Here is a 20,557-nt window from a genome sequence, read left to right as displayed (position 1 = left end):
CTCCATCAAACATCCTTTCATCGGTCCTACCTTCAATCCCGTGGCCGTTTGGTCATCCCTCGGTCGTGCATGGTTCCTTTCAGTGTTTCCTCCATCCACGCATTGCTTCGTAACCCATCAGGTGCTCTCGCATGCTTGTTCGTGGCGCTTGGTGTTCCACCTGGCCTGTGAGGCACGGCGCTTCTCACGGGGGTGGTTCAATGCACAACAGTGCGACTGGGCTTTTTCTGTGCGAAGGAGGGGGCTGGGGCTCTCGTTGCGGCTTTGCACGCGCAAATGGTGGGGCGGGGGCTTGTTGAAACTTCCCTCAGAATGGTGTGGCAATTTCGACAAGTGACGTCATGCACCCGCTCCCATTGGCTGCGGATAAATGGGAGGGGGAGAATGCTTGTGGGAAGAGGGAAAGAAAGCTGATGTAAAGAAGAAGCAGAAGGCAAGAGAAGGACTCGTGACAAGCTCGCACGAGCTGGGACAAAGAGCGCTCCAGAGCAGACGGCTCAGAAAGCAGAAAGGGAATCGGCAAAAGGCAGACTAGGAATTCTGAAGGAAGCAGAAACGAGAAGCGAACAAGACAATTTCACCTGAGCAGAAGACTGACAGACTGAGAAGGCTCGTGAGGAAAGGAACAAAAACGTTTGAGGGGAAACAAAGGAAAGTTTCACAAGCAATTTGTGTCGAGCTTCTGTGGAAAAAGAATACTTCCACAAGTGTCATCCTGCCCTCTCAATCCTGGAAGCCACGAAGGACGAGGAGGGTGAACGGTGGCACCTCATCGACGGGGGTCTGAGGAGGAAAGATCTGAGGCAGAGAACGGTGAGTTGCACAACTAGCTCGCATATCTGGGACGCCAGAGAGGACTCGCCTTCTGGGTCCACGCACCTCAGGGACATGGCTGCGTGTCGCCATCGCTTCACATCACCACTGTCCATTTTCCACATCCCTTTTCCTCTGCATTCTCGTGTATATTTATGTGAGGTGAGGGAGAGAAGAAAAGACTGCTTTCCTTTTCTCCATTCATTACTTTTATTTTATTTTCAAGTTCTTGTTTTATTCTTTGCCCTTGAGTGAATGATTGCCAAGTCTTGTGTTTATGTGAGATTGAAGAAGAGTACGTGTTGTGGTAAAATCTGCCCTTATCTGCCTTTTTGCTTTCTTGCTTATAAATACTTGCTTTTGAATGATTGCTTGCTTGTGTGTTTGTAATAAATAATTGTTTGTTGCTATTTACAATTTGTCTCAGTTGTCTTTTCCTTTATTGGTCCGATGCAGTGCACAGGAAAGGTTGGACGGGACTTTCTACCCCCAATAATTTGTTTGTCAGCCAGCGTACTCTCACTGTAATGCTCGGCAGTAATCTGAATGTGCACTAAGGGCACTGACCCCCAATTAGCCGGCCGTCCACAGGTAAGGTATCACGTGAAGTAGTATAACTCTGCTGGATTGGCTGTGCCAATCGGCGTTCATGGTTGCTGAGGCCTAAGTCACATTTGCTCTACGGTGAGGATATGGCGGCCGTATGCCCTCTGAATTGACAGAAACGTGCGGCGGCCGCAGAGTTTCTGCGATGGCCTCAGGGTGGCCCTACGCCATTTGGCTATATTTTACAGGCTGTAGGGGTTGCAGTGGAATTATAGCGTGGAGTTATAACTTTTTTCATTTCTACGTTCGCTGCAGCAATTCGACAAGCCGAAACAAAAAAACTGGTAAAAAAATAAAAAAAACCCACTCGTTACCGTCCGTCTGGCCACACGTTCACCTTAGGGCCCCTCTGCGGTCCCCCTGCGGTCGCCTTGCAGACACCTTGCATCTGCCTTGAAAATTCTATGGCCACCGCAGGGCCCCTTAAGGTCACCGTGCGACGTCAAATCATAGACCGTACGGCACCCCCACGTTTTCAGTCTCCACAATTTATAAATACGCCGAGTGGCTCCCCGAAAAATAAAAACATATGTGACTGCTACATTGTGTGACCGTGGAAATACTGCGGCCACCCTATAATTGCTAGTGTCCGTAGATTTTGTAGACCCCACGGCCGCCGTGGCAAATGTGACTTAGGGCCTTAGCAACCTGCCGGTGCACGGAGTTATCTGTGCCCGGTGGCCTTAGCAATGGGCATTTAGGAGGGACCCAATTGCTTCCCCTCATGGCAAACCTTGAATCCTGAATCCACAACATATTTGGTGATCCGGACGACCCTCAAAATTTGTTGCGGATCCGGGGTTTGAGGCTTGCCCCAATTTAATATTGTTGACATAGCTTTCCAACAAAAGTTGACAACACTGTATCAATGGTTCACACATGAGCTGGCATATGCAGCTCACTGCCTTCATTAGGGGCTATTCTCCTGATGAATATGCTGCAACATACAAGCCTACAGAAAAAGAAAGAAAGACTGCTGTACTGAGTGCAGTACTGCTATTGACAGCCAAGAGAAGTGTGGCTCTATTCGCTCAAAGTAGTTGATTGCAATAAATAATGAAGTGAATAGAAATGATCTCAATTTTAAAAGTGGTCACAACTTTCTTTTCAAAATGGAAGTAAAATCTTTGAGGTGTGTGGATCAAATGGATAAATGTCAATAGGAAAGATTTCCTAGTTTTTAACACATTTCAAAACCTTGCAAGACCTTCATAAATGACAACTACATTGAACTCAAAAAGTCGCATTGTTTGAGTCACAACTAACAAGTTCTCACGTCTGAGTTTGTCTGACAAGTTGGAGTATTGTATTTGTATTGCAATGTTTTCTTTACTAATGTGGTGAGCAGGTTGTAGGTTTAATGAGTGTCGACCTTCTGAAGAATCAACAGAAATGGAAGGATAAGCTGCAGGGCCTGCGACAGATAATGGCAATGCTTGTGGCACAGGTAAACATCTTTACCTACGACGATATAGGTGCATACCATACTGCTTTTGTAATTTTGAATCTTCATTTCCCTTTGAGCCACATGATTTCCATCCAAAACTGATATGTATCCTTTTCCTTAAATTGCACACTATAATCGTTATTTGTACTTTAACCTGAATTTGCCTCCATACATGGTAACAGGGTGTGCGACCTGAAGATTTGGGCCCGTGGCAGCACCACTGGAATGAGCAGCTGTACAAAGCACTGGAAGTTCAATACCGATGGGGATTGGAGGGACTCACCCAGCACCTGCAGCAACGCACTGTCGACCTCACCTTCTCGTACGGTGTTCATCGAGCTGGAAACGAGCAATTATAATCTTATCTCGAGAGCTACACTTTGAGCACCCAGGACCTCAATATATGCGACCTCTTAATGATTGCTGTATTTGCCAACTTTTATTAATGATCTAAAACTCAGTCTTACAGCCAAGTACTCAGCAGCTCTTACCCAGATCTACCATTGGCAAGGGGTTTATCCAGTACAACGGACTCTTGTAAATCTTATTCACAAGTGAAACGATTTTTTTAATGGTTAGGGATCAACTAGATCAACAAATTAGGGTTAGAAGATAAACACTACTCTGTAATATACTGTGACTACAATTTTCCATTTTTCAACTAGCTCTCACTCTCTTGCATGAAGAGTCACTGATGACAGTAGACTTGAGAAGCCTCATTTCAGATGAGGATGCAGAATAAAACAGTTTGTGTCACATTTTTCTGCAGGCAAGGTGTGCTGCAATTCCGCCCACCACTCGAGGAGCTTCGCACATGGTACTACAGGGAACTACGGCGATTTCTGAATTTGCCAACAACTTTTCGTGGAGTCAGTGATGAGCTGACTGAGGCACAGCACATATTTTCACCCATGATGGAACGCAATGCAGATCGCTTTTTGACAGTGTACAGCCAAGCTGAAAATCTGTTCTCACGACTTGAGCTGGCAGCTGAACAGTTCCAGGTGTGTCTGCACACTGCTTAAGAAGCATGTCGTTGACGCTCTGTACCAAATTGTGAGGGAATGGTGACACAAAAGTGTTGTGGTACCACTTTTGCTGAAGTCACATCTAAAAGTACAATGTAATTGATTCAATTGCCATCACTGTGCGATTTAAGCATGAAAATTTAATGAGGATTGGGAGATGAAACTGTGCAATTGGGACACTTAATGTTCAAAATGTTTGGAGATTGTGAATTGTGAAAACTACAGGAGCATAACCAAACGCGATTATGTCTCAGAATAAATTCCCAGAGGTCCTTGTTTTTCACCACAGAGTGGCCTTCAACTGGAACTAAGTCTGACACATTTGCCAAACTTTGAGACATTCCTCAAGTGAGTGGAGGAAATGGAGGGGGGTAAGAAACGGTAAGAACCTAGCAGGATAGTAGTTGGGGAAGTTAGGAAAGATGCAGGTGGATAGAGCGAGGATTTTTGAAGAAAAATTGGATTTGAAAGAGGTGAAATCTGGTTATGATTGAGCAACATATCTGCAGAAATGGCTGTTCAACTTCCAGCGATATTGTTTCATCTTACCCGCTTCACTAAGTTCTCCCTCTCACAACTTCCTCACGTTTTAAAGTCAGACCTCTTAACCTTTATTCACTGACATAATCGTGTCACAAAGTACATCAAAATAGGGAAGAGATTGTATATACGATGTGTGTTACAAGCGTTCTTGGAACAGGGCATTTGTTGGTACCCTAGTTTTTCATGAATCTGACATTGTAGGTTTCAGAGTATAATTCTTAAGTTTTCTGCATCATACATGTAAGGATATTCCAATAATTCATGAATGGATCCTCAATTTTTCTTTTTAATGCAAAGTTGCCTCCAAATAAATCAATGAGCATTTGTTGTGCATGTATGGTGAAGGTATTTACTCATATTCTGCATTAACCAAACGGACAGGTGACTTTAAGGATGGATATGACCCTGTTAAAGATGACACTGGATCAGGATGGCCAGCAAATGCAACCAACTCATAAAATTGCCCAGGTCGAGATATTGATCATGAAGGATCACTACATTAACGTTGTCAAAATGTCCGTATAATTTGGAATTTCTCAATGAAGCAATTTCACCAACATCCATAAACACTTGTTTATGTCCAAGGTCTCAGCAAGATTGGTCCCCCAAAACCACAGTACTCATGATGGGCAGAAACATCATGTCGCAAACTCCTTGAACTGTTCAATGCAGATCCAGCTGAACTTATTGCTTGGAAGCACAAGTGAGCACCCACCATACAAGCAAATTCATACACAACCCTCAGTGAGCAATATGATGGCCTTGATTTTCCAGGATGCCAAGGCAATCCTGCTGATTGACAATATGCTTCACAGAAGTGCAATCACAGGAAAATATTCCACCAGACTCGTGCAAAATTGCATTCGGCCATTAAGAATACACGCCAAGTGATGTTGACCAAATGTGTGCTTTTTCACGCCAACTCTTCTGTGCACAAAGTCCATGTTGCACAGGCTACCCACCATAAGTATCTGTGGCCTCAAGCAGTTAGATCGTGCACCCCCCACACCCATTTCCTCCCTTACACATCATCGCTCTCTCCCATACAGCCTGTTCCAATGACTTCTCTGATATGACATTTGAAATACCATCTGCATGGCTGCTGATTGACTTACAATGAGGGATTAACTTGCTTAAGAAACAAAGTTGTGCCTAAAGGAGCAATCTGAAAACTTCTGTATTGCTGACAGACAGTTTGAAGGACAAATGGATCAAGTACATTGAAGTTAAGAGACACTATATTGAAAAATACAATCAAGTTAGAATCATTCAGGGAATTTTTTGAATGCTCCTCATTGCAGCAGACTTTGTTATTAACTCACATGCGTGAAGTGAAAAGGGGCACTAAACAATTTGTTCACTTTGTTTATCTGTCTGTCTACAACCGTTTGTTTATGATTGAGGAACAACTTATTTAAATTGACTGTTTTATTTAGAACACTAATTGGAACATGAATCCAAAAACGAACCTGTCGTTTTACAGTATTTTGGCTCTGAATTTAGCCCGATTGCTTATGCACAGAGTGGAATGAGAAATTTTTTAAGCTCAATCTGCCTGTCTGGCAGTCAATCAAAATTGAAAATCATTCCAAACAGGAATGTTACTATTTTAAGGATCCCATGAGAACACAAACAATTGGCACAAATAACTAATTTAGCGTGCTAAATAAGGTGTTGAAAATAAATATGATGCTTCAACGGTGATAAACTTCCTTTGAAACTTATTTTATTTCAATCAAATTATACACTTAAACACTGTAAAACACAAATGGCCTTCTTGGAACTTTCAAAAACTTCCCCTTTAGCAGTACTTGGACATAATATTACGGCATTTTATGTCATCACGGCGAATCATATTTGCCGCTCTTAGACCCCGCCCATGTGCTTGTTTCTCAAGACTGCTTTGGGTAATGTCATCTATGAACTCTTTTGTTTATTATGTACCATGCCCTAAACAAATGAGAGCCATGGCATGGATCGAATATCCAAATCAAAGCTCATTAGTTTTCTATATATCCAGAGATGCTTTGTCGGAATTCCAGCAAACCAAATGAGAGGTAATTTTGTATTGAGATCAATAATTTATTTTAACTCGTTTGCTATTTTTTGTCTTCTGCATTTTTGTGTAAAATTCAACATTACTGTTCTGCTTTTATCTTTAATTCAGGAATGGGTGGTCTGGGGTCAGGTTGACATGGAGCAGTTAATTACGCAGCACCTACATACGACTGCTGACTGGGAACTCAACTTCCGTACCCTTAAGGCTCGTGGCAAAGGTGCTGAAAAGCTTCCGAGGTTTGTACTAAATCACTTATACAGGTTAGTTAAAGGTTCCTCAAAGGAAAGTGTGTCAATATCAGGGGAGATCGGGTATGCCAGGACAGCTCGGTTTATTACGTCTTGATCATCTATCTAGTCTGGGTTTAATCTGCAATAATGTTGGATTTCCTTGCAACATGTGGCTGCTACATCTCAGAGCATGCTATCCTTTGGATGAAGATGCAAAGCTGGCTGTCTCACCTGCATGTACTTTGTGGACCTTGAAGGTTCCACAATTGATTCAAATGGAATAGCCCATTGTGTGATATTACAGTGGACTAATTTCTCGTTTGATTAAGCTGTATAAATTAATAATACCAGGTGTGTGTTCAGATACTAAGCAGCTATCTAGCGCTTGTCAAGCCAGCCGCTCCTTTGCAACAATTTTCAATGGAGTGCTTGCTTGAGTGCTTTAGCCACTTCCAAGCACTCTGCAAGAAACTTGGTAACTGAACACACCCCTGCATTCGATGTGTGTGCTAAAGTTTGATTTGGCAGGGCCAGGATTGGCCACAGGATATGATGCTGCAGTTTCTTTGTACTGCATTTCCTTGCTACTGAGTTATTCAGCTTTTTGTAACCTGCTATTCCAATGAATATCTCAAACTATTACTTTTTTGACTTGTTGCAACGCTTTCCAAGGACAATAACCGTTGTTGTTTTGACTATTTAAAAAAAATTACAAGGATAATGGTTATGTAACATGCTCCTTCTTTTTATGACCTGTGTGGCTGTGTATCCCAATGTCCTTCATGCCCTGTTGTCGCACCCCAATCTTCACACGCAGCCAACTGCACGTTGATTGTGTGTCGGTGAACTGCAGCCCAGTAAAGGCAGTTATTGACGATCATCTGCAACGACTCTTTGAGACGCTCCTTGAATCGCTGCGCCGTGCTGTACAAGGTGCCACCTACAATCAATGCACACCATCAAATGTCTCAAATAAGTGTTCTTGCACGCAGACACAACCTGATATAATTTCAGGAAATGACTCGGTTCTCATTTCGAGATTATATAATCAGTATGCAAGCTAAGCACAGAAATGACCGTTGTGGCCCTTTAGCCTCTGACTTTTGTGTCATGACATTACTCACTTATTTATTACTACGTCAATGGCCAAATCATTTTCACCTTGTGAGGTTGGCCAGGAAACGTTTTTGGGCAAAGTCTTTCATGATCCAGCTGGAAAAGCCTGTGTTCGACTCGACTGAGGGTGGCTGGAATCATAGTTGTACTCTGGCCAATCATCCTCCTGGGCTAATGTCATGATGTGCCAAAACATTGGCAGTTACTCTATCAGTTGTGTGTGTGTGTGTGTGTGTGTGTGTGTGTGTGTGTGTGTGTGTGTGTGTGTGTGTGTGTGTGTGTGTGTGTGTGTGTGTGTGTGTGGTGCTTTTTCAATTTGGGGATAGATATGAATATTTATGATGTTGCTGATTCTCATGTTTGAAGAGCCATCCATGTTCTGCAGCCCACATCACTGAGGTTGATAGCTTTATCATGGAAGCGACGGAAATGTTGAGCAGACGGCCACAGTCTGTGGAAGAAGTGGGAGATGCACATGAACGGCACACTGAGTTGGTGAAAAGTTTCCCGCAGGTAATCACTTCACTTCCCATGACAAATACTACCATAATGCTATAGACATGGTTTGACCTAAATAAATTGTTGTGGGATACTCACAAGGATACACAGGGAACTTTTCTGCAAGAGGTGACCATTGGCCCATCATACCTGCATGACATCAACACAATATGGATATGATCTGTCAGTTTAATGATTTAAATTCACTTGGAAAGAGGGGGGGTGAGATGGGGGTTGTTGTTGGAATTTGGAGTATGGATGAGAACACAGACTTCACCAGGATGTTATACATTGTCTTGTCTAGGGTCTGAGTTAAAACCCTACCTGGATGGATGGCAAAGCTTTTCCCTTGAAGGGAACTCAGGAGTAATGACTCTCGAGTAATGCACGCGTGTTAATGAGCGTAATGGCGGAGAGGCGACCCACCCAGGAGGAGTACCGAGAGGAGCACGGGGAGGAACACAGCATAGGGTGCGGCACCAGGGCAGCTCAAAGGGATTTATGCAGGAACCCACTTCAATTACACGAATAGTTTCTTCAAAATAATCACATTTAATGCACAAATATTTCCAAAGACAATAATGTAAAGGAAATAATAGCAATAAAAAAATAAACCAATGTCACCCGCAGGGTGACCCGTATCTTGCCAAAAGGTGACCACGTGTGACTTCTTTAAGGTCACACTGAGGTGAACAGAGCTGCTATCCACCAGGAGGGACTCCTTGAGGAATATCTGCCGACGAGAGATTCTGATGAGAATCGTTCTACAGAGTAACCATGAAAGATATGTGTTTGCCTCTTAACGTCACCAAATGACGTCGTAATGTCTCAAGCTTGACATATCTAGAAAGCACTCATTGAGGTGTTCAATTTGAGGTACTACACGATATGGTTCCTAAAACTTGAAAATTTGACCTTGGGGTCAAATATGTTTCACCTAAGGCGCTAACCATGAAGGTCAAGGCTAATCTCCACCAAAAATTAATCAGCTGAGTGCCAGACCATGAACTATATTCCCATGAAGTTTGAAGACGATCCGATCAAAATTACTGAAAAAAGAAGGGTTTCGTCGACTCCCCTGATTTGCGACAAAATGACCTTGACCTTTGACCTTGACCTTCAAAATTTTATGTGCTGAAAGGGACCTCCATAGGCCTCTGATATGTGAAGTTACAAAAATTTCCAATGATAACTGTGTTCTGCAGAATTTTTTATACGTGATTACAGACAAAAAAAAATAAAAAAAAACATACAAGCTAACTAACATATCTTGCAAAAACTTCGTTTTGGCAAGATAATAAACAAATCCTATGGTCGAGGCCTCGCACACAGACGCAAACACAGACAAAGGGTGGAAAAATGAAAAGAACCCCCCCCCCAGCCTGGCCCAGGGCTGGTCCTCGTCCAACTCGGAATGGGGAACGCTTCCACCAGAGCGAGAACACACAGGCAAAATGGCGCCATCACTTGTCACAGAGCACATGCGTGCACAGTGACGCTTCTTTCGCAACTTTCCACATGAAGGCTCCAATTGTCCCAGCCTTCCTCTTTCTTAAAAGGTGCCACTTGCCTCATGCGGTCCTCACACTGACCTCGTTTGCGTGTTCTGCTGAACCAGATGGGCGCCTTCCACACTCCACACGTGCAAGATGCGCCTGCCTCTCCTGCGCCTTTGATCACTCCCTTTCCTCATGTTTTGTCCTGTAGGAACTTCCTCGCTCTGTGCCAGCCAACCTTCCTCCTTCATCACCCTCTCTATCCTCTTCCCCCGGGGCGTTGCCTGCTCGCCCCCAAACCCAGGAAGGCGGGGCTTCTCCTGTTTGTTGTCGTTTCAAAGATGTGTTTCCAGCTTTATGGCTTTGCTTGGAATATAAAAAGCAGAGGGAAATCACGTACTGGGGGACTTATTTTTACTCCCTAAGCTAATTAACACCGCACCACCCCTCGTGTGCTGATACGTAGCACTTAAGCTCACAGATTCCCTAACTTAATTCCATTGAGATGCTTCTACTCGTCCATGGACCATGCTACACTGTACAATGCAAACTTCCCTATTAAATCCTTACATCTACCCCCATAATCATAACAATGTTTAGAATTGTTTAAAAAACAATTTGGGGGGTGGGGGGGGGAGGATTAAGATGGTTGTTCGGTGAGGAATGACTATACACCAACAGCACAGTCACCTTTTGACGAGACCCCCTCATGGACACTGCAATCACAACACCGGTATCCAAACACTGATTCCTGCCACTAACCAGGTACCCCCTCCCCTCCTCGATCCCCATTGCTTCTAGATACCTATCTAATTCTAATTTAAACTTATCCACTGTTTCTGCTGCCACTACCTTTCCAGGGAGACATTTCATGCATTAACTACTCTCTATGTGAAAGACCTCTGCCTTACTACTGTCTTAACTCTCCTCTTCTTTACTCTCAGGCTATGTCTCCTGGTCCTGTCACTGTTCATTCTGCTGAAAAACTCTTCCGCACTTATTCCTTCGATACCCTTTCTAATGTATAAGGTTACACATGGAAGGCCTCATTAAATTCTAATGTATAAAGTCCTGTCTCTTTCAGGCGCTCCTTATAGCTTATTCTAGCTCGGTTGGAATTGATATAGTCGCTCTGGCTAAACTCTCTATGGTAGCAATGTCCTTCCTCAGATGTGGTGAACAAAACTGAACATCTATCTAGATGAGGCCTCACTAAATTCCTGAACGATGTTTACAATACTTCCTTTGATTTATATAATTTATCCCCCTGTGAATACAACCAAAATCCTTACGAGCTTTACCTATGGCTGTCTGGCACTGTGCTGTCTGCTTACCAGCCCGAGATCAACCCGAGACGTATGTATTAACCCGAGACGTATCAACGTATGCATTACCAACCCGAGATCCTTCTCCTGTGACACATGCTCCAATACTACTCCATGCATTATACAGTCCCTATATTCATTATTACAAGCCGAAACCCCGTCACCAGACGGATTCCGTTCATTCAACCACCCTCACCAGCTCACCTATACTCGAGGGACATGGACTGGACAGGGCGTGCTTGCCCCCCCCGACTTATCCCCCGCCCCTGCCCCATCCCCCCCGCCTTCTATTTGCTTACCCCTGCCCAAAAATTTAATTACCCCGGCCCCACCTCCGCCTCTTCACTCCCCGCACACCCACACTGTTCTCTTGATTCCCCGCCCCACTTGCCCCCGGGCCCCCGCCCCCTGTCCACCCCCTCACATTCAACCCTGCTTAATTCACCCCAGCCCCCGCCCACTCATCCCCCACCCCATTTCCCACTTTCAATTTGCTTACCCCCGCCCAAAAATTTGCTTACCTTGCCCCCCATCTCTTCACTCCTCGCCCCCGTCTCAACGAAATGTGTTTATTCTGCTTTAGAGTTGAAAGTTGACTATTGGCACGATGTGCGATGCACTCTTACTGGTACGAAGTTTCTTTCAGTCCAGGTCACAGTACCGAGAAAAACGTGATGCGACCGCTAGGAGGAGCACAAAAGTGGTCCTTCAGTATTAATATATAGAAGATACAATGTTTCTTGTGACATTTTTTTGTGTCAAATTCACATTCTGAGGTAGTCAGCATGTGCAGAAGAGGGTTTTGCATTGCAGACGCTATTTTCGAGGAGTGGAATTACACCCCTCAGCAGTGACGGTCTGTCGATGACAGATGTAATGACGTCAGCGAATGACCGATGATGTCATGACGTCCTGACGCCACTCAGCGGTGACGTCACACGTCGCCATGTAAACGAATGTAAAACGAAAAGTGTTTATTCTGCTTCAGAGTTGAAGTTTGACTATTGGCACGATGTGCGATGCACTCTTTCAGGACAAAGTTTCTTTCAGTCCAGTTCACAGTACCGAGAAAAACGTGACGCGACTACTAGGAGCACAAAATTGGTCCTTCAGTATTAATATATAGATTACTCCTCCCAAGAACTTTACATTTCCCAATGTTAAAGTATGTCTGCCAATCTTTTCCCAATTTATGCAAATATCTCAAACACTTTCCTGAATCTCATCATCCCTCTCTGTTATTTACGTTACCTTCAAGCTTGGTCTCATCTGCAAATTTGGAAAGCCTACTCTTAACCCCACTATCCAAATCTTTGATGTAAATTATGAATAATCATGGTTCTCGCACTGATCCCTGAGGAACTGCACGATTTGCATCCTCTCAGCCCAACATCCTTCCATTCACACTCAGTCCTTACTTTGTATCTCCAATCCATTTAGCTACTCTACCAACTGCTCCATATGCCTGAACCCGAGCCAACAGTCTTCTATGTGGAACCTTATCAAATGTTTTCTGAAAGTCTAGATATAATACAACATCCACTGCACTTCCATCATCCATCCAATCAGAAATTGTTTCGTAGAACTTCAATAAATTCGTTGAACATGACCTTCCTTTAATATATCCGTGCTGACGACCTTTAATTAAGTTGATTTATTTTTCATGCCTCCCCATCTAATCCCAAATTAACGACTCCAACATCTTCCCCACAACTGAAGTCAAACTAGTAGGTCCATATTTCCCCAATTTTTCTCTGGATCATTTCTTAAATAAGTGTTACATTTTCTTCTCTCCGATCCTCTGGTACCTGTCCTGACTCCAATGAGCTATTGAAAATATTTGTGAACATCTCATTTACCTGCTCCACCAACTCCTTCAATACTCTTGAATGCATATCTTGTTTTTGCTTTCCTAGCTGTTCCATCACCCTCTCCACTCCTACTTGAAACTCCTCCGAAAAGCCTTCCTCACCACATTAGATTCTCTCAGTTACTGGTAATTCCACAGACTGCTTGTATAAATGTTGAAATGAAGCAAAATACCAATTTAATAAGTTTTCCATTTCACTTAACCAATATCCCTGTGCTATTCCTCAATGGGCTCACATTTGGCATAACCCGTTGTTTACCCCTTATGTACTTAACCCATAATGGCTCTGCAATGATAATGCAAGGTCACGCAATTCTAATGAGGAAAAAAAAATCTGTGGAACTGAATGCTGAAATAATGCCAAGTATTATATACTCATTATCACTTTAAAATCTGTGGTATCACTAAGCTTAATGGAGAATTGGAACTGTCATTCATGGCTGTATGTCTTTATAACGTCACAGTATTTGTTTTGAAAAAAAAAATGCTGAAAGAACGATGTAAAATTTCATGAAAGTACCAAGAGGTATTTATCCCTTTTACTCTGCAATGTGATGTGTTGACATGTACTTTAATGCCCTCCATAATTAAAAGGGTTGCACACAAATTAACGTACATGTTCACCTCCAAAATAACCTGATTTTACAGAAAGCGAGCATTTTGTATACCTTGTATACGTATGCACAGTTTGACTTATAGTGGCAAATTTGCTTTTGTAATGGAAGGTAGCATCCCCTTCCACAATTGCCTCTGACACCGAAGGTGAATGGAGGTTATGTATTCACCCCTTTTTGTTTGTTCGTTTGTCTGTCTGTGAGCAGGATATCTCAAAAAGTTATGGACATGTTTGGATTAAACTTGGTGGACCGGTTTAGTGTGTGACGAGGACAAATTGATCTGTTTTGGTGAAACTCGAATTTTTAAGTGTTCTTCACCACTGAGAGATAGGGCCAAAAACGATTTATAGCACAATATCCACAGCTTGATGGAGTATTGCTCTCCCCTCTGGGCTGGCATCCTTGGCTCACATTTTGCTGAGCTTGACGCCATATAAATCAAGGCTGTCAAGATTATTGGAATCTCCCGCAATGAAGCTGAGTCTATGAGCCAATAACTTCGCCATTGCAGACAGGTCGGTGGTCTGTCTTCTACCACCTCCTTTCTGGTCTTGGACCCTCTGCTCTTTCTGTGCTTTGTCCCCCCCAAGATTTCTGTAGGGCTTACGTGGTCCACCATCAACCCCCGTCCGGTGAAACTACCATAATCCAGGATCACTGCTCAATTTCACTCATTTGTTCCTCTTTTTTTCCCACCTGTAAAACCAACTTACACATTCTCTTCAATCTCATTCTTCCCTCCAGGTCTTCAAGACAGCTTTGCACCACCATCTCGGGTTGTCTCCAATCCAAAACCATGATATTTTCTCCCCTTGTTGACCTCACCCCAATCCCTCCTCCTCCCAAATTGCCAGTTTTCCCTCCTGTGTTTCCTTCTGTATCCATATTGTCCAACCTATGCATTCTCTCCTGCCCCCATTTCCTCCTCACACCCATCGTTTGTCCAGGAGCTGCAGGCTTAAAGAGAACAGTTGTGGCAAGTCTGCCTCGAACTTGGCCTTCAACTCTGCTCTTGGTGTTTCCCCCTTCTCTCTGCTCTTCTTTTTGTTCTGTTGTGTCCTGATCTGTTCAGTGTAATAGTACTAGCTCTTCCACCCTTGACTAAGTATCCAAAATAAATATCACTAAAAGTTATGGATGGATTTGGACAAAACTTGGTGGATGACTTGGTTAAGTGACAAGAACAAGCCGATTAGATTTTGGTTAAGGTCCGGATGCAGATCTGGCCTATCAGTGGGATATAAAACGTAAACTCTTCAGTCTGGCGGAGGTATGCACTCTACCAAATACCGTTCTAGTTTCTGCCTGTGATGTACAAGTGTACATTTGTGTCAGCATATTACACATTCATTGTGGTCGGGAACCAGCGAATGGGCCATTCAGTATTATAACACCATCGATACAGGTTCATATAACAAATTAATTTTGATTGGTTATTGAAAGTTCTTTTTCACCTTGCTAGTTTGTTGCATATAATCCATGGAAATGTGATGTTAAACCTTATTGCTTTATTTACCACCTTTGAGGAATGTTACATTCTCAAGGTAAACTACCCAATATGTGGTCAAAATATGTGATTTTTCTGCCATTTTCTGTTCTATGGATTGTGTCTGAGAGCACGGTACTAGTTGGCTCCTCGCATCATCATGGTGGGACTAAGGATTTCATGGCTTCTATTTCATAATTTGCATGCTTTTTTGGTTTGCTTTTTAAAAAATTCCTTCTCCAACTAATGTATAATAAGGAGCATCTTTAATTTAATTAAATATATGAGGGTCAAGATACTGATGATGATATCTAGCTGTTGGTCTCTTTACAGTTTATGCCTGTAATCAATGATGCAGAGAGTAAGAATAAGTTGCTAAGATCTGTGGGAGGCACCGGTGTAGCTGCTCTTGCTGATCTAAGAAAGCGCTGGGAAGAGCTGCATGATCTCATGGAAGCACATCAGAGAATTGTTCAAGAGCAGGTGAGTTGGATACATGGAGACAATGCAGCAAATTAGCAGGTCCTTTTGTTTTTTGGACTTCCATCCCATACAATGTTCGTGCTCACCTTGCAGATATCCACACTGAAGAGTGGAGTAGTGACGCGGCTGGCGACTTGGCAAGCTGATCTGGAGCGCTTTGTATCCCATTGGAGACAGTTTCGCCCAGGAGATGCACTGTTGGAAATTGAGGGTCCTGAAACCCATGGAGCATTGGAAATGGTACGAGGACATCAGACAGATTTCCAGGTGCTGCAGGCTGAAAGAGAACGGTTGTGGTAAGCACCCAAAACAAAGTCGTACCAGTGAAAATGCTCAGTGTTGACGATGATGTTTTTAGATGCATTATGTAAAATGAGAGTCAATATTCAGAATCGGAACGTCTGAGTTTCAGTGTCGGAAATGACGAATGTACTCATCTGTGTGTTTCAGTGCTGATTGTGACCATTTCCATTTGGAAAGACCATCTTCAGATTTTGTCGAGGATTTAGCACATGAACTGGAAGTCTGTGCACAGACCTGGAAACTTTATGAGGATTTCCACCATGGCATAGATGAAATGGCAACTCAAGATTGGATCTCATTCAGGTTTGAACTATTTTTCCTTCATTGTAAATCATTCAAGGATGGGACATCAGCAGTTGTTGAAAGTAACGTTTTTTTTTTTAGTCATGAGTGGACATTTTTAGTCATGAGAGGAAACCAAGCATTCCTAATCATGCTTTTAATATAAAGCTCCAGACTCATGGAAGGCCTGACCGATGGAGGCTGAGATCTTGTATACGAACAGTATGGCAGAGGAAATCATGCAAATGAGGGATTGATGAACGAGGGCCAGACAAGCAGATAGGGACAAAACATGCAAAGCAAGCTTGTTCTTCTATGGGCCTCAATCTTGAAAAGAAAAAAAAAATAGACAAGCAGATAATGAGAATGAGGGGGGGGGGGAAGTATTCAAAATGCTACCATATGTGGACGAAGTGTACGATCAGGAGGAGGGGGAGAGGGAGGTGGAAAGTGAAGGAGTGGAGAAAAGTCAAGAATAATGTGCAACTATGAGCAAGATGAAAGAGTTTTGTGTCTGTTGGTGGAGATTTGGAGGGTGGAGGGTGAGGGTGGGGGGGTCCAGAATAGGAAATCCATACTTATGTTTCGTAAAGTGTTTTTTTACAGGGTGGCCTGGAAGTTTCTTTACCCCACCCCAGTAATGGTGTATGATGGAGTGTATACAGACACAATGACTGATTACTTATTGAAAGTATTGCACAATAAAACCTATGTATTAAAAGAGTTTAAGGACAAATGCTTTACTGTGGAGGAGTAAAGTGACTTTCAGGCCACCCTGTACCTTTAATGAAATCTAAGCAAATATGAGTACATTGTAAACTAGCACTTTAATTTGGTAAGTTGCTGTATCAATGAACCACCTTGTTTGTGGTTTATGAACTTATACTTGCACAATAACAAAACCCAAGGGAACTAAAGGTATTTTAATTGATCTATTGTGTTCATCATTCATTTGTAAATACTGTTTCTTGCAAATACAGAACTGTATCACAAACCACAAGTTGCTGTGTTTTCTTTAAGTTGTATGTTTGATTAGAAAATTTCCCACAACAAAGATGGATTCAGAGGCAAACTCTGAGGAAGCAAAAACTGGAAATATGGAAGGAGATGGACTTGGAGGTGTGGGGTGCAGGGGCTGGGGGTGAGGGCGGGGAGGGGGGGGTGTTCAGCCGGGGTGGAGAAGATCATGGTTTTAGACAGGAGACGATTTGAGATGGTGGTGTACTGCTGTTTTGAAGACCTGGAGGGAAGAATGGGATTGAAGAGAATGTGAAAGTTGGTTCCACAGGTGGGGAAAAAAGAGGAACAAATGAGTGGTGGTGAGCAGTAATTATTCTGGATTTTGGGAGTTTCACCAGAATGCGGTTGATGGTTGACTGCAGATACCCTGCAGAAACCTGGGGACGGGGTGGGGGTAACAAAGCACAGAAATGGCAGAAAAGAGGCGGTGGAAGACGGACAGACCACCGACCGACCTATCTGCGGTGGGAAAATGATAGGCACATGGACTCAGCTTAATTGTGGGATATTCCAATGATATTGAAAGTCTTGTCAAGCAAGATGTGAGGCAGGGGAGACACCCCAGAGGGGGGAGCAGTATTACAACAAGCTGTGGATGAAGGCCTTGGAGGTGGATAGGAGTTCAGGTGTGCCAAGGAAAGACTTTTTACAACTGAGATGCCCCGTTGGTGACGAGCTTTAGAGGCCAACTTTGAAATGTAGTTTGCCAAAGAAATATCATGGCTCATAGTGAGACTGAGGTGTTTGAGTGACTGAGTGACACTGAAGTTCAACATCCTAATTGTTATTGACATTTTTGTTTGGCATCGAATAATTTTTTGGTCTTATCTCAATCACTCATGACAAGAATAGAAACAGAGACTTAGAAAATGTATGCTGTGGAAGAGTACATGCCAATTTCATATTTTAAGACTACTTTAAGTGAAATTCACGATGAGCTGATATACCCATTTAGGATGGGTGATGGGATGGTATAGGATTTAATAAGATTGCAAGGCTACAGAAAGACACCAACAATCCTGTTATTGTTGGGCTTAAAGCACCACCCACCAGCATGCCGTGATGTCATCTGGCATGGCGACCTTTGACAAATGACCTTTGACAAAAGTCTCCTTTTGACTTGGCCGACAGAATAAAAGGAGGAGATGTAAGTATATTTAGATGCTGTAAACAGAATTTTAAGACATTGCTAATTATGCCTTTGTCTGAGTTTCCTATCATCTCTCACCAATTCATATATTGTCACCAAACGGCAGACACTATTGTTTTATGTATATGAAGTGCAAAATTATATTTCAAGACTTTTGAACTTGTGTTCTGCATTGCTCTTTTACCCTGGGATGGTTATTTTCCTGTAGAGTTCCTGCTGTTTTGTTTTTTTTTGTTGTCGTTTTGAGTGTGGAGCCAGTAATTATTTCCATGTATTTTGGTTTTTGGTTTTCTGACCTTTTGCAACATCACTTTGTAAATATTTGGAATTTTACGACCACAATCGTAATTTCAAATTATATACAAGGATGACTACAATGTGGAGAACTACCAATTAAGTTAATCTCCATTTAAACATGATCCAAATGGTCTATTTCCCCAACACATGTTTTTGAACTGTGCTGCTTCTTCATGAAAACTGCATCTCATCCTGTGCTTCCCTCGAATAGCCTGATGATCTGAGCACCTTCAACATCCTAAGTGGATGTCATGAGAAGAAAACGAAAGGGTCAAACTCAAAGTATGATTGGAAATATAAATCAGGAATTTTATGGAGCATTTTAAACTCCATTACTTTCACCAAGTCATTTGGCATTGTTTCTCTTCATCTTTGAAGTATTTGGTTTTGAGAGATGTGTTTGATTACATATTTCACAGGAGTAAAACTCATGTGTTTGAAGACTTCCTGCTTCAGTGGCATGATGATCTGCACAGGTTGGAGCCAAGCAGAATGACAGTCACTCTGCAGACAAAAGTGGACAACCTTCGGGTGTGTGGTTATTTGTCACTGCTTTCACATGTTATCACTCTAATCTTTCTTGTGGTGCACTTCCTCATTGTTCTTTTGCTACATCTCATGGTCACATCAAATTGCTAATTTCATTAAAAATAAACTGCAGCTGCTGGTGCCAACACTAAAGTTTGTTCGTGGAGAACATCTTTCAACAGACCATTGGCTGGATCTGTTCCGTCTCCTTGGCCTTCCACGTGGCACAGCGCTAGAGCATCTCACCTTCAAGGACATCTTGAATGTTGCAGACACTGTTGTATCTCGGACTGCTGAACTAAAGGTGGGTACCAAGACAGATCCTTGTTACACAGATAATGTAATGCAGAAACAATTTATTTCCTGTTATTTTTGAATTTAATGGAAATAAACAAGGAATATTTTGTTTTTGACAAATCCAGCATTTCTGGCTTAAAATTATTTGCAAGAAGGTCCAGTTGCAGTTAAGTGTGACAACACCAGAAATGGCCCTTCTGCCCCGAAGGCGATGTAACAACTGTAAAAAAAAAAAAAACCCCAAAAAACCATATACTGTATACATATATGTATATGTATATGTATATATGTGTATATATATATATATGTATATATATATATATATATATATATATATATATATATATATATATATATATATATATATATATGTGGAGTGTGACGAGCACTCTGCCGAACCCCATTGGACACAGTACACACCAAAGCATCGCCTCCAACACAACAGGCTTTGGTCCGGTGACTCTCAGAGACAAAGATTATATGGTCATCATCAGTTTAACATCAAACAGAACCACCGATCCGGATTTCGGACTTATTTGCCCTCATCAGGATGGTATACCAATAAATATCGAACCAGTGATGACCACATTCATCCTTGATACATCAGACGCACCTCCTGACTGTTATGGTGAGCATCGCCGTGGATTGTGTCTCACGTGGAAAAAACCGCATAATTCACACAGAACAACCATCCATCTGCCACCCAGACAATTCTTCCTACGAATGCAAACAATTCAACCAGAAGGCACGTGATGTGATCAGTGGGAAAATAGAAACATGTGGAGTGTGACGACCACTCCGGCGATCCCCATTGTACACAGTCCACACCAATCAGCGGAGGGCTCGTGTGTATATATATATATATATATATATATGTATATATATATATATATATATATGTATATATATATATATATGTATATATATATATATATAAAAATTAGTGTTGTGGTTCTGGAAACCACATCCCTCCAACACCAATAGCAGCCAATATACAGTGGTCCCCAGTCAGTTATTTCATTAATGTTCGTTCAGATAGTCCCTTCCTTCTTGTCAAGTGGGT

At 42.5% G+C, this 20,557-nt stretch overlaps 1 protein-coding gene across 8 annotated transcripts in view; it reads left to right on the top strand.

Moving 5' to 3' along the window:
* DYNC2H1 (dynein cytoplasmic 2 heavy chain 1) overlaps window positions 1-20,557 on the top strand; it is a 326,677-nt gene that overhangs the window by 39,067 nt on the left and 267,053 nt on the right. For all 8 annotated transcript variants that reach the window (XR_015058641.1, XM_085883078.1, XM_085883083.1 and 5 more), the window contains exons 16-26: window positions 2,768-2,866; window positions 3,049-3,188; window positions 3,636-3,870; window positions 6,605-6,732; window positions 7,544-7,659; window positions 8,228-8,355; window positions 15,468-15,617; window positions 15,711-15,913; window positions 16,068-16,223; window positions 19,089-19,200; window positions 19,331-19,501. Coding sequence is in view for 7 of the 8 variants with exons in the window: in XM_085883078.1 (XP_085739204.1) it covers window positions 2,768-2,866; window positions 3,049-3,188; window positions 3,636-3,870; window positions 6,605-6,732; window positions 7,544-7,659; window positions 8,228-8,355; window positions 15,468-15,617; window positions 15,711-15,913; window positions 16,068-16,223; window positions 19,089-19,200; window positions 19,331-19,501 (1,638 nt within the window). In the remaining variant the exon portion in view is untranslated. The remainder of the gene's footprint in view (window positions 1-2,767; window positions 2,867-3,048; window positions 3,189-3,635; window positions 3,871-6,604; window positions 6,733-7,543; window positions 7,660-8,227; window positions 8,356-15,467; window positions 15,618-15,710; window positions 15,914-16,067; window positions 16,224-19,088; window positions 19,201-19,330; window positions 19,502-20,557) is intronic.

This window comes from Eptatretus burgeri, chromosome 5 (assembly GCF_056783735.1).
Source record: "Eptatretus burgeri isolate ZD-2024b chromosome 5, Ebu_testis_v1, whole genome shotgun sequence".
NCBI lineage: Eukaryota > Metazoa > Chordata > Myxini > Myxiniformes > Myxinidae > Eptatretus > Eptatretus burgeri.
The sequence above is the reverse complement of the archived record's forward strand: the minus strand, read 5'-3'. Positions and strand labels throughout refer to the sequence as shown.